Below are 13052 nucleotides of genomic sequence, written 5' to 3' on the forward strand. Positions count from 1 at the left end.
GGGCCGGCGTTGGGCCAGCCTCGGCCGCCCCGAGCATCCCCGGGACCGATCTGATTGCGTCGGCGCCGCCACTTCCTAGGGTGACCTTGGGCAGAACCCCAGGTCTCAGTGCCTGGGATGTGGCGGGTGTGAGAATCACAGGTGCGTGCTCGATGGTTGGTCAATGCTCCCTAGATGTCCGCTCTCTCTGGTCCCACCGGAAAACAGTGTCCTTGTGATGATGATGATAATAATTCTGTAAGAAACTGGCAGCTCTCAATTCCTTCAGCTATTTATTCAAGACCTACAATTCGGTTATTTCCCATATAAGGGGAATTAATGATACTTGGCTGGGGACTAAAATCAGATATATTCTGAGGTCTTTTTCAAGCATAAAATTTAGCAAAGGAAAGCTTGTTTTAAATTGAGAGATGTAAGTGCTACTGAGAATGTGGGTTTTTTCCCACTTTTAGTTCTACCCATATTCGACTGTGAAGCAGCCCTCTGGAATCCTATATGGTTGCTAAATATGATTTCCATTTTGATAATGTATTGAAATATTCCTCTGAATTATACTTTAGTTTAATCCAAAATATTATTTACTATAATACTGAATCCATTATAAAACTAATCTTTAAGGAGAGGTGGTTATTGATTAGGAAGTGTATTTGGTTTGTCTTTTAGTTGTTTTTGCACTTAGACTTTTAGAATTGTGCTTGTGTTTTTTTGGCAAAGACTTTTGGGGGGGTTAGGCATAATTTTGAAATGATATGGGCATTACAGAGTCAACAATTTTGATAGGATAGAGGAGGAACAATTTTAAACTACTAAAAATAATACAGAATTAGAAAGTTGTCTTTATTTCTTCTTGATGATGTAGTCTCCTGTTGATCTTTTCCAAGGTCTTGGCTTTTAGTCACATGTAATTATTGCTTAGAATTACTTATCTTTCAGAATAGATTGTTTCACCTGAACATCTCTTCAATTGGTTCAGTTATTTTAATCCATTTCAGAGTATTGGAAGGAACAAAGGCTAGAAAGACTAAGTTGAGTCTTGCCCATGTGATCTTAATCTTAAATTTCTCAACCTTTATTTTCTACTCTATAAAATGGGGATAATAATTATCACCATTTAAGTATTTTTGAGAAATGATGTAATGTCTGCAAAATATGTGTTTGCCCTTCAACTCTCAACAAAAGTTGGTTCTCATCTGAGCTTTTGAACAAGATGCAGAGTAAAGATATCTATTTCTGAAGTTATTTATGATTAAAAGTTGAGGAAAACCAAAGTAAAAATAGAGAACCACAAAAATATGACTGCTGACTATTAGTCTTAGATAAAATCTGAGGAAACATTGGTTCTTTTTCTAAGAGTTATACAGAGTAAATATTCAAAGGTTTTAACATACTATTTTGCATATTGTTATTGAATCACCCTTTAAGCATTAGACTAAATTCCCATTCGAGAAATTTTTTTAATGTTATGAAAGGCTAAATATTAATTGCTGGAAATAACACATTGCTGATTCTAAATTTTTGAGATTTTTTAAAATTTTTTTGTGGTACAGGGGATTGAACCCAGGGCCTTGTGCTTACAAGACAAACACTCTTTCAACTGAGCTATATCCCCAGCTCTTTGAGATTTCTTTTTATCACTAACATGGATATCTAGACAAGCAACAAGAATATGTTTTTGTGTACTGGAATGTTACATGATCCAGTATCCTTAGGCCTTCATGTCTTTGCCTCTGTGTTTCTAGCACATCATGATCTGCCTCTATAAAAAAGAATAGAATTCTGACAAAAGGTGCAACCTAGTCAGGTTCCTCAACTCGGGGATGTCACTCCCTCCCCACCACTGCCTGACTGTATGTTAAAGTATGTGGCTCCAAACTAATCACCTGTATGGCTATCCTCCGGACCTGCATGGCTATCTCCGGGTATGCTTCAGAGAATACTTGAAAGTCAGTTGCCCAGTGTTTATTAAAAGCTTAGTTGGTGCTATGGTAAGTGACGAGGAGTAGATAAAGGCAGTAGGGTAGAGTGCCATGACTGACTCTTGGTGGGTGTAAGAACAGGGACCAGATATGCACATGTGGACGCGAGCTGTCTGTCTATTGCTGTGGAACCTGACTAGGTTGCACCTTTAGTCAGAATTATTATTATTTTTTAATAGATGTAGATCATGATGTGCCAGGAACACAGAGGCAAATGCATGAAAGGCCTCAAAATTCTAGGATCATGTAACATTCCAGCCTTCCTACCTCAGGAGTTTGTCAGCAAGGCCATCACCAGATAAGGCCCCTAGATCTTGCACCTCTATAATTGTGAGCCAAAATAAACCTCTTTTCTTGAATATTTCATCATAGTAATTAAAATGGATTATCTACCACTGGGGAAAAGACATTATTAGTTAAACAGATGTCATTGCTTTGCTTGTTATGTGCGAGTTACAAAATAGAGTGGATTGAGCTGATGAAACAGTAGCCCAGTCATGTTGTTAGCATTAGATAAGAACTAGCTTTTGCAAAATAAAAATGAATAATTTTTGGCAGTCAGTAGCTGTGTCAAAGTCTAAGCTTTACAGATTCTAAGGACATGTGCCTGTAGTTGGTCACATGATAGTGAACAGGTGGACTTTCACAAGACTAAGGAATTAAGGGGTGTTGCAAAGGAAGGGGAGAGGAAGAAATAGGGAAGGTTAAACAATGGATACCAGTTACATTGGATAGGAGGAAGGAGTTTGGTGGACTATAGGTAACAGTTGGGTACTGGACATCTCAAAAAAATAATAATAATACAAGAAAAGATCTTGAATGTTTTCACCATAAGTTACAAATGTTTCAGGAGATAGATATGTTTGCCCAGATTTAAACATTACACAATGTACACATGGGGGAAAACATCACATCTGCATTAATGTGTAATTTTTATGTTTCTTATATGAACTAATAATATGAAATAAAAAGGTAGCAAGTGATAGAGGAATGGTATTAAAGGTATGAGAAGAGGTAGTGGGAAGGTAATGATTTATATGGCCTCCAAGATTTTGTTTTTAAGTATGTTTTAGTTGTAGATGTACACAATATCTTCATTTATTTATTTTTTATGTGGTGCTGAGGATCGAAACCAGTGTCTCACATGTACAAGCCAGGCGCTCTACCACTGAGCCACAACCCCAGGCCCCTCCAAGGTTTTAATAAGAAATTTTTTTCACATTGGAACATAGTGAATGCCTCAGTTCAGTGTCTGGATGTGTCTGGATGTGTATGTGTCAAAATCACCTGTTCTTTCCAAGGAGGAAGCTTTCCTTGAGGAAGGAATCACATATACACATGACCTACTTTCTCAAAGTCATATAATATCTTACTAAGTAATTCTTTTCAGATGAACAAATTAGGAAGTAAAATTTGGTTTGTCAAAGCGTGTGCATGAAAACTAGATTTGTTAATTTGTTTGAAAATTTATGTCTGTTATTATTTGTTCTGCTATTCATCCGGAGAATTTCTTAAATTCTTTTATGAAAACTTAAACTTTAAAAAACATCAATTTAATTTTAAGACAGTAAGACACAAGAGAAAAAAAAAACATTATAATAGTCTCTATATTGTTTATTATTCTTAAATGGCTCATAGTTTTATATATACATATAGAGGGGGGAGAGGGAGAGGATATGCTTGTATGAAGTTTCTAAATTGTCAGTTTGAGGCCTTTTCATTCCAAAAATAGAGGGGTTTTGTTTGTTTGTTTTTGATACTGGAGGTTGTACCCAGGGGCACTTTACCACTGAGGTATATCCCCAGCCTTTTTTATTTTTTATTTTGAGAACAAGGTCTTGCTAAGTTACTGAGGCTGTCCTTAAACTTTCCGTCCTCCTGCCTCAGCCTCCCTAGTCACTAGGGTTAAAGGTGTACACCACCATACCCAGTTCCAAAAAGTAGAGTTTTAAGAAGCAAGGTGAAATATATTGTTAATTTTTTATCTAAATGAATGAACATTAATGGGTTGGGGTTGTAGCTCAGGGGTGGAGCACTTGCCTCACATGTGTGAGGGACTCATCACCACATTAAATAAATAAATAAATAGATAGATTATAATATTGAGACTATCTACAACTAAAATATATATACATTTTAAAAAAGAATGTACATTTATATCTGATAGGGACACATTTCCTTTCATCCTGGGCTTTAAGATGACGTCATATGAGGTGATTTTTGTTTCACTCAGTTTATTTTTAGCAATTCAAATTTTCCACATAATCAAGTTGTTGCATTTATCTTAATGGATATTAACAGTTAATTTTTACTTTTACTTATCCTGATAATAAGGTGATATAAGCACTTCAAATACCATAATTATCTCATTTATTTTTATGTTCTTCTATGAGAATAACTGACATGGTATAGAATCCAAACCCTTTTTTTTCAAGGTCTATAATAATATATGTAACATTGTTGCTATTTGAGTAACATTCATTTGTAAATGCTTTGTTTTGTCCAAAACTTTCTGTTTAGGCCTGTTGAAGTAAGTTGTGATGTGTTCTCACTGTGTGTCCAGTGACAGACTGATTGTTGCATGCAGATTGCTTGTTTCTGGAAAACAGCTTCTGTATCTGAATTTATTTGACTTTATTATTTACTTTTAAGGCAGAAAATAATTCATTAAGGTAAAAATAAGTTTTCTCTGAAATTTTCAGAGAAATTATGTAAGCACACTTATGTAAGCACATTTTTTTTTTTAAGAATTAAGAAAACACTATTTGTGTGTATATATAGGTATCCACCTCTGATTACTTGTTACTTGTAAGTCGTCTCTGGTATCTCAGAAAAATTAGTAACTTAGAATGTGTTATATATTTGCTACCAATGTTTTTCTGTTAGTACTTTGCACTTGTTAAACTAAGTTAGGGTTTGTTTTCATTGTTTAAAAATGCCCCTGTTGGTCCAGAGTTCTAGCCACCATCATTTCATGTTTGAAGTTTTTTTTGTTCTTGTTTGGTTTGGTAGAGGGCTGGTACATAGCTAATATTTTAAAGTAGCTTGGAGCATTGAGTAAATTAGTTACCAGGCAAACCTACTGAAAAGCTTGGCTGTTGGTTAACCCCATAGAATCAACCATTAAACTTGTAAAGAAACCAGAATCTGGGGCTGGGGATGTGGCTCAAGCGGTAGTGCGCTCGCCTGGCATGCGTGCGGCTGGGGTTCCATCCTCAGCACCACATACAAATAAAGATGTTGTGTCTGCCGAAAAAACTATAAAATAAATATTTTTAAAAATTCTCTCTCTCTCTCTCTCTCTCTCTCTCTCTCTCTAAGCTATAGCTATATAGGTATATTTATTTAAAAAAAAAAAAAAAAGAAAAAGTGCCGCAGTCTGGCTGGGCACAATTCAGGAGCCACTTGTCAAAAGAAACGAACTTTATTTTTAGAACCACACACCACACCACACTGCTCCTCAGGAAAAACCCTCAGAGCCCAACTGCCACCACCAGCTTCCCGCAAGCCTCTCAACCTCCCCCACTCCTGCTCTTGAGGCCGATTGGCTGGGTCGTGTGGGCGGAGCCAAAAAAAAAAGTCCCCCAATGAGCAGCTCCGTGGTCTGAAAGGGCCGGGGAAACAGCCCAATGAGCATCACCGGCAGAGGAGTCAATCAGTTGGCAGCTAGAAGTTTGCTGGGGCTGCTGTGAGCCAATCATCAGCTGGCTGCTGGAAGTTTCCTGGGGCCCCTTTCGGCTGTGGCTCTCAACAAAAAAGAAAAAGAAGAAACCAGAATCTGGAGACATTATCCAGGAAACAGTTTGGGGTGACAGAAGAAGAAACTTTAGTTTAATTATAGGAAGAGCAGCGCCTGCAGAGGAATCCAGAGTAGCCATGAGCACACTCAGCCAGAGGTGGCAGCAGTGTGCTGACTTACCTGAGCCCCGGCCCAGCTCCTCGCCTGAACAGGAAATAAACTTGGTATTTGCACTGTACATGATCCAGAAGTTCTGAGTGCATCAAAGAGAAATGACTGAGGTGTCATAACAGCAATTCCAGAAGCATGGCCTAGATGGAGACTTGAAGGAGTTCAATTATAGGATCAGCACATTATGGCTAGGAGAAGAGTGCCCTGTGGTCTGAGAGAGCAGACCTAGCCTTGAGTACCAGGCAGTGTCAAGGCAATCTGGGTCACACCTGAAGATGAACTATCTTGGATCCACCTCCATCCTGAACATGGTTAATCCAATGCAATTCTGTTGACAAATACATAACTGTCTACGAAGATTAGGCAGCAGTCCTTGTTTTTAAGGAAGTTATTGTCGGTTAAGTAACAGATGGCATAATGATTTGATGAGAACAGAAAAATGTACAGACTACTTTAGTAGTTGAGAGAAGGAGCATTTCACCGGAGGAGGTCTTCTGTGAGAGAAAGCTCAGATGAGTGTTTGAAAGATGGAGTTAGGTGAAAACAGGGCCGAATATTGGGAGGGGACAGTGTAGGCTGAAGTATAGTCTCAAACAGTGTGAAACTAAAAGCCTGGAGGCTGCCCACACCTGTAATCCCAGTGACTCCAGAAGCTGAGACAGGAGGAGGCTGAGGCAGGAGAATCGGAAGTTCAAAGCCAGCCTCAGCGATTTAGTGAAACCCTGACTCAAAATTAAGAGGAAAAAAAAAAAGCAAAAAGGACTGGGGATACAGCTCAGTGGTAAAGCGCCCTGGGTTAAATCTCTAGTACCAAAAAAGTGAAACTAGTTGAGTGTTCGCCTATCTTATTAGTCTCTGGAAGCCAGAGTTTCTTAACCTTGCACCATAGACGGTTTGAACTGGATGAGCCTTTGCTGTGGCATTGTCCCCTGCATTGTAGGATGTGTAGCAGTATCCCAGGCCTCTAACCCCTGGATGACAGCAGCAGCAGCACCTCCCCCGCCTCGGTGGTGGAATCTATACAGGAGGGCAGAATGTCCCCTGGGAACAAAATCACCCTGCCCAGATGCTCTGACCTGGTATGAAATCTAGTTAGATTAGAATTAGAAATGTACATTCTGGAAGCTGGTGCCTTTGTATGTTCTTGTAAATTCCTTTTTCATTGGTAAAAGTTTCTTTTGAAATTCCAGTCTAATAACTAAAAAGGAAAGGAATTTTTTTCCATATTTTGTTGAAGATAGAAAGTGATGTAACCAGAGTTCTAGATATGGTGGTGACAGAACCTAGGGAACTGGAGAGAGGATAAGTACAGTAAACCAGAGTTGGAGGTAGATGTTTTTCCCCCCACTCATTTGTAAGCTCATCCAGCTTTAGAACTCCTTGATAGTGCCAACTCTGTCTCCAGATTCATCCCACAACTTAAGATATGGAAAATCTGAAGGTGGGCAGGATAACATGAAAATGATTACATTCCAGATATCTCAGAAAACAATGTTTAGGATTCTAGTTGTTTGTGCCCATAGGGAAGACAGGGTCTGTGCTATGATCTTCTAGTGTTCAAAAAATCATTCTAAACATGGTATACAGTTCCTTTGCAGAATAAGAGGAGAAAAGAAAATTTAGATTTCAGTAGAAGGACTTTAGAATTAAATTAAAAAATGAGCAACTTAAAAATGTATGCCAGCCTTTACATATCTATAATCACCCCTCGGTAGACACAGGGGATTACTTCCAAGACTTCATTACACATCAAAATCCAAGAATGCTCAAATCCCTTAGATAAAATAACAGGATATTTGCATATAACCTATACAGGTCCTACTGTGTATTTTTTCAATCATCCCTAGATTACTTACAGTGACCTACACAATCTAACTAGTAGTTATACTGTGCTGTTTTAGGCAACTAAAACAAAAATAAAAAGTCTCAAGTATTCAATACAGGTGCAGTTTTTTTTTAAATTTTCAGTCTGCTGTTTGTGAATTCATGGGTGTGGAGCTCACAGAGATGTATTTTAAAAGTTGTTTGTAAGGACTGGAGACTTAGCTTAGAGGTAGAGCATCCGTTTGTATGCATGAGGCCCTGGATTCCATCCTTGTTGGGGGACAGGGGATTACTTGTATATGTATACATGCATACACCTGTGTATTTGTATAATATATATATGTGTATACTAGAGTAATAAACTCCAGTTAATATAACCTACTTTCAACTCTGCTGGCTAACTTTCCTAATTATTTAACATTAATACTCATACAAATGTGAAAGTGAGGCCAGAAGTTTTGAGAAGCCATAAATTTGATAGGTAAGTAGATACACAACTGACAGGTAAAGTACACTATAAATCCTATTATATTAAAATAACATTGAGGGGTGGGGTTGTGGCTCAGTGGTAGAGGGCTCAGCACCACATAAATGTAAAATAAAGACATTGTGTTCACCTAAAGCTTAAGAACAAATATTTTTAAAAAATCACATTGAGTTAATGAATTTAACTGTAAGATGTTAATTCATTTGAGAGGAGTAAAAAATAGCAAGAACCATATTAAATTTGGAAGAACAGACAAAATGTGTAACATGCTAATATTTACTGCTAGAGGCTAGTTATAGTTCAGACTCTTGAAACAGCCCCTTTGGAAATGGAAAGCTCCAAATTGTTCTAGGTCCCAAACTCCCTCAGGCTGAGAATGGAAACTAAAAGATTATTCTGGCTGGAAGGCTGGAAAACTGGCTTCTTCTCTGGCCAGCAGAGCCTCGCTCCATCTACATATGTACATCTCCTGACTTTTTTTTTTTTTTTTTCTATTAATTGTCACTCCTTCCGTAGGACCAGGGGAGAAACGATCGGGCTGCTTCCCAGTTTAATCAAATTGCATTAAATTCATTCTTCCTTTTTCTATAGTTGGCTTATTTCTAGTTGTGGGCAGGCAGATAGCCAGGATCCAGGCAGGTTCCCCAGTTTGGCTGCTGGGAATACTACCTGGGATGTGTTTCTAAAACTTCTCAATAAATAAATTTTGCAAAGAAAGCAGACTGCCCAGTTTTACATTTGTCAAATGTTTCTGCTTAATGTTAAAATTAACATTGATTCAGTCAAAATGCACCCAAAACAGGTGTTGTCACTGGGCTCATTTTCATTTGGGTCCTTGCTGTTGCCAAGGTGTGAACTAGTTTGGCTTTGATGGAAGCACTTGAGAATTTAGTTTCACTGAAATGTGTTTATCTGGCTCCCAGACATGATTTTACTTCAATAGCCTTTCTGTGCTTAGGTTATTAAGAGCCACCACTATCTTTTATTTACTAACATCTCCCCAGTGCCTGGCACTCTAAGTCACACAGTGAATACTGTGGGTGAATGATTGAAGGGTGGCCCTGTCTGCAACAAACTAGACCCAGCTCTTTACCCAGCTCAGTGCTTTTTCCACTTCATTATCTTTTATTGTTTGCTTTGTTTCCAAATAATGGGTTTAAATCAGTTTTATCTAAGTGTGATCTCAGCATGTGTGAACAGAACATCATGTTATGAATGAGAGTCAGTACTATATTGGGGGAAAGAACAAATGCATCCTCACCTGCTAGTGCTTTTGAGAAGTGTTAATTGGGAGTAGATTAAAAAGTAAAAGGTATTCTACTTGGGTGATGGCACCATTTTAGATGTGATTTTTGTGACACATAAAGGCAAATTTTTTTTGCAAAGTAGAGTATTAAGGCAGCAGTAATAACTTGTGAATATAACAGGATATTAAACTGTTTGAGTATGTTTATGAATCACTGTTCTCTTACATAAAATTCCTTAATTTGTACATTAAGACATAAATGTCTTCTGTTGATCCAGTGTGTAAGAGCATACACAACATTTTCACGGCTCTGGTATGCAGTGGACTTGTTATGTTTAGTTGTGTTTTAAGTTCCCCTGGACAAAGTCTCTTTCTGTCCTCTCACTGTGTCCCCTGAAGGTGAGCAGCAGTGTGTGATGTGGAGGAGTTACGTAAAGAGCAGTAGTTGCACAACAGGGGCCAGTTGCAGTCTGCTGATGAAGTGACCTGAGTTTCCTTCTAGCTCTGAAACATCATGCTCATCAAATACTGAGTTATCTTAGAAACCAGAATATTTTCAATACTTCAGGCATTTATTTAACATTTTGCACAAAGCAGGTGGGTACATGGTGACTAAAAAAATCATGGACCCTGCTATTGATGAGTTTACAGGTGGTCTCTGGTCTCTCCTCTTTCTCATGAGGACTTTAAAGTTAGGTTCACTGAGCCGGGGATATAGTGGTAGAGTGCTGACCTAGCATGTGTGAGGCCCTAAGTTCAGTCCCCAGCACTGTGAAGAAGAAAAATTAGGTTCGTGGATGGTGGAATATGTAGTTTTGTTTTTATTTTTGTTTTTGTCTTGCACTAGGGATCAAACCCTGGGGCTCTCGACCCAATGAGCTACATCCCTGATCCTTTTGATTTTTTATTTTGCAGGTCTTGCTCAGTTGCTGAGGCTGGTCTCAAACTTGAGAGGCTGGCCTCAGTCTCCCCAGCAGCTGGGATTACAGGCGTGCACTGCCACGCCCAGTGAATATATAGAAATTTTGCAAAAACTCTTACTATGATATATATGGAAGGATGTCATTTATGGTTATAAATATTGATAAAATCAATGTATACACAGATATCTACTGAAGCTCATATTATAAAACTTTATTATAAATTTCATTTTCCCAACTGGAAGATTATCATTATCATTAAGTTCCATGTTCAAGGCAAAGCTTTGGAATTAGTTTCCAAACTATCTCCATTATAACTTAGCTTGTTGTTAGTGAATCACAAAAGTATAAGTAATTGACAAAGATCAAACAAGTTTCATGACAGATTTATGCTGTGACACTGTGGTAATTTTCTAAATGTTAAATACAGAGTAATACAGAAAGCATAGTAAAAATTATTATATTGGTAAATCTTTGGGTTTTTGAAATTTGGTAATGGTTGTTAAAAGATATGTATGTGTAACATGTTTGGTTCATTCCTGAATTTTTCTTCTTTATTTCAGGCCCTAGAACAGTTTTCTTCTGGGCTCCAATTATGAAATGGGTAAGTCTGAGTTTTTGCAGCATCTACTGAAAAAAAATTTCCTCATTATGATTTTATTAATTTGAGGTAAATTTTATGAAAATATACTTTATTATTGGTATACCTCTAACTGATTTTTTGGAAAATATTCTTGGATGTATCTTTTACTACACAGAGGATGCCACCTACTTACATCTTTCTGAAGTTCTTAGATAACAGACCTTTTGGGAAACATTTCCTATCAGAATATACAAGCCAGGAGTGATGATGCTTACCTGTAATCCCAGGAACTGGGAGGCTGAGGCAGGAGGAGCGGAAGTTCCAGACCAGGCTCAGTGATTTAGTAAGACCCTGTCTCAAAATAAAAAATTGAAAGGGCTAAGGATTGTGCTCAGTGATACAGTGTCTGTGGGTTCATTCTCCAGTGCCAAAAAGTAAAAAATACAATTGTGGGCCCCTAGGAACATGCAGATTCATCCTAAAGTCTTAGGACAGGGGTAAGGATATAGCATTTGAGAGGGCCTGGGTTCCATCTCCTGCTCAGCAAGAAAGACAGAAGGATCGCTTGAGCCCAGGAGTTCGAGGCCAGCCTGGGTAACACTGTGAGAACCTATTTCATCAAAAAGAGTAAAAAAATTATGACAAGGAAATCATTAACCTAGGTAGAACCCCCAAACCAACTTTTCTTATTAACATAGTAGATTGGTGGTACTGAAAGCTTACTCCTAGTCCCTGATGCTGATCCAATAACAAGGACAGAGTTTTGAGAAAAAGGAAACAGAAGTTTTATTGATTTACTAGAAAATGAGAAAATGCAACAGACTCACATGTCAGGCAGTAATTCTAACTGCCAGGGGAAACAGAGGGCTTTAAAAAGGGAATACAAGGATACAGAACTGTATTCCAACTAACTAGTGAATGTTCAACATATGTCCTTGAGAGAGCTCTTGTTCCAGTTTGTAGGTTTGGAGTTTTATTTTGTTTTGCTTGGTACTGGGGTTTGAACCCAGGGGCTCTCTACCACTAAGCTACATCCCTAGGTCTCGCTAAGTTGCCCAGGCCGGCTTTGAACTTGCTGTCCTCCTGCCTCAGCCTCCCAAGTCACTGGGATTACAGGCCTTTCAGCATGCTAGGCAAGCCCTCTACCACTGAGCTATATCCCCCACCCTGGCATATGTTTTTTAATAAGTAAGAAAATACTAAAAGAAAGAATTTTACTCTAAGCCATCTCATAAGTATTTATTCTAAACCTAGTGAAGATAACCAGATGCCAGGAAAAAAGTGTGGGCTTCAGGCATTTGAAGAACATGTTTTAATTGATGAGAGTAGGGGAGCTAGCTTGAGTCTGCCAGATGTCACATGTCTGTGCTGGATTGCTGAACACAGCTCTTGTTCAATCTTCATCCAAAAAAACTGTTTTCCAAATAAGGGTTCTGGGGTTCAAAGAACAAGGTGACCACAGATGCTAATTTTAGTAGGTGACAGAGTCAGGATTGAATATCCAGGTCTGTTTGACTCCAAAGCCTTTGCTCTGAGCACTTCCATCATCTTTAAACAGAGTCTGGTGCTTTCTGAGTGTGTTAGGGAATATCTCACATAATCCTGAAGTGAGCACTTTCTGAACCTGTGGTTCTATTACATGAGTGAAGTTCAGAGTGAAGTTGACAAGGAGCACGGGAAAGATGCAGAGAAGAGCACTCCTTTATGCAGGCACATAATTTCATTCTATCATCATGTCAATCTCGCAAGGGTAGGCAATAATAATCTCATTTTACTTGTGAGGAATTTAAGATAGGTTAATGTAACCAGATCAGAGTCATACAGCTAGTAAGAAGTGGAGATTAGATTCACAGTGAGATTTTGTAAAATAATTTCTATGAGATTAGAATGATATAGAAGTAGACGGGGATTTTTTTTTTAAATATGGGAAAGACAGGCATGGTAACCATGTCAACCACTTGTAGTACCAGCCAGGTTGGAGGCTGAGCCAAGAGGATCACTTGAGCCCAGCCTGAGCAGCATAATGAGACCCTGTCTCAAAAAAGAAAGGGAGACGAGGGAGGGAGGGAGGGAGGAAGAGAGGGCAGGAGGGTGGGCAGGGGGAGA

At 38.5% G+C, this 13052-nt stretch overlaps 1 protein-coding gene across 1 annotated transcript in view; it reads left to right on the forward strand.

The window, feature by feature from the left end:
- Positions 1–2: 2 nt before the first annotated feature.
- Mpc2 (mitochondrial pyruvate carrier 2) overlaps positions 3–13052 on the forward strand; it is a gene marked incomplete at its 5' end in the record, with an annotated part of 16723 nt that continues 3673 nt past the window's right edge. The window contains 2 exons of the mRNA XM_015491635.2: positions 3–141; positions 10927–10967. Coding sequence (XP_015347121.2) covers positions 3–141; positions 10927–10967 — 180 coding nt within the window. The remainder of the gene's footprint in view (positions 142–10926; positions 10968–13052) is intronic.

The sequence above is a fragment of the Marmota marmota genome, unplaced genomic scaffold (assembly GCF_001458135.2).
Source record: "Marmota marmota marmota unplaced genomic scaffold, marMar, whole genome shotgun sequence".
In the NCBI taxonomy this organism is placed as follows: Eukaryota; Metazoa; Chordata; class Mammalia; order Rodentia; family Sciuridae; genus Marmota; species Marmota marmota.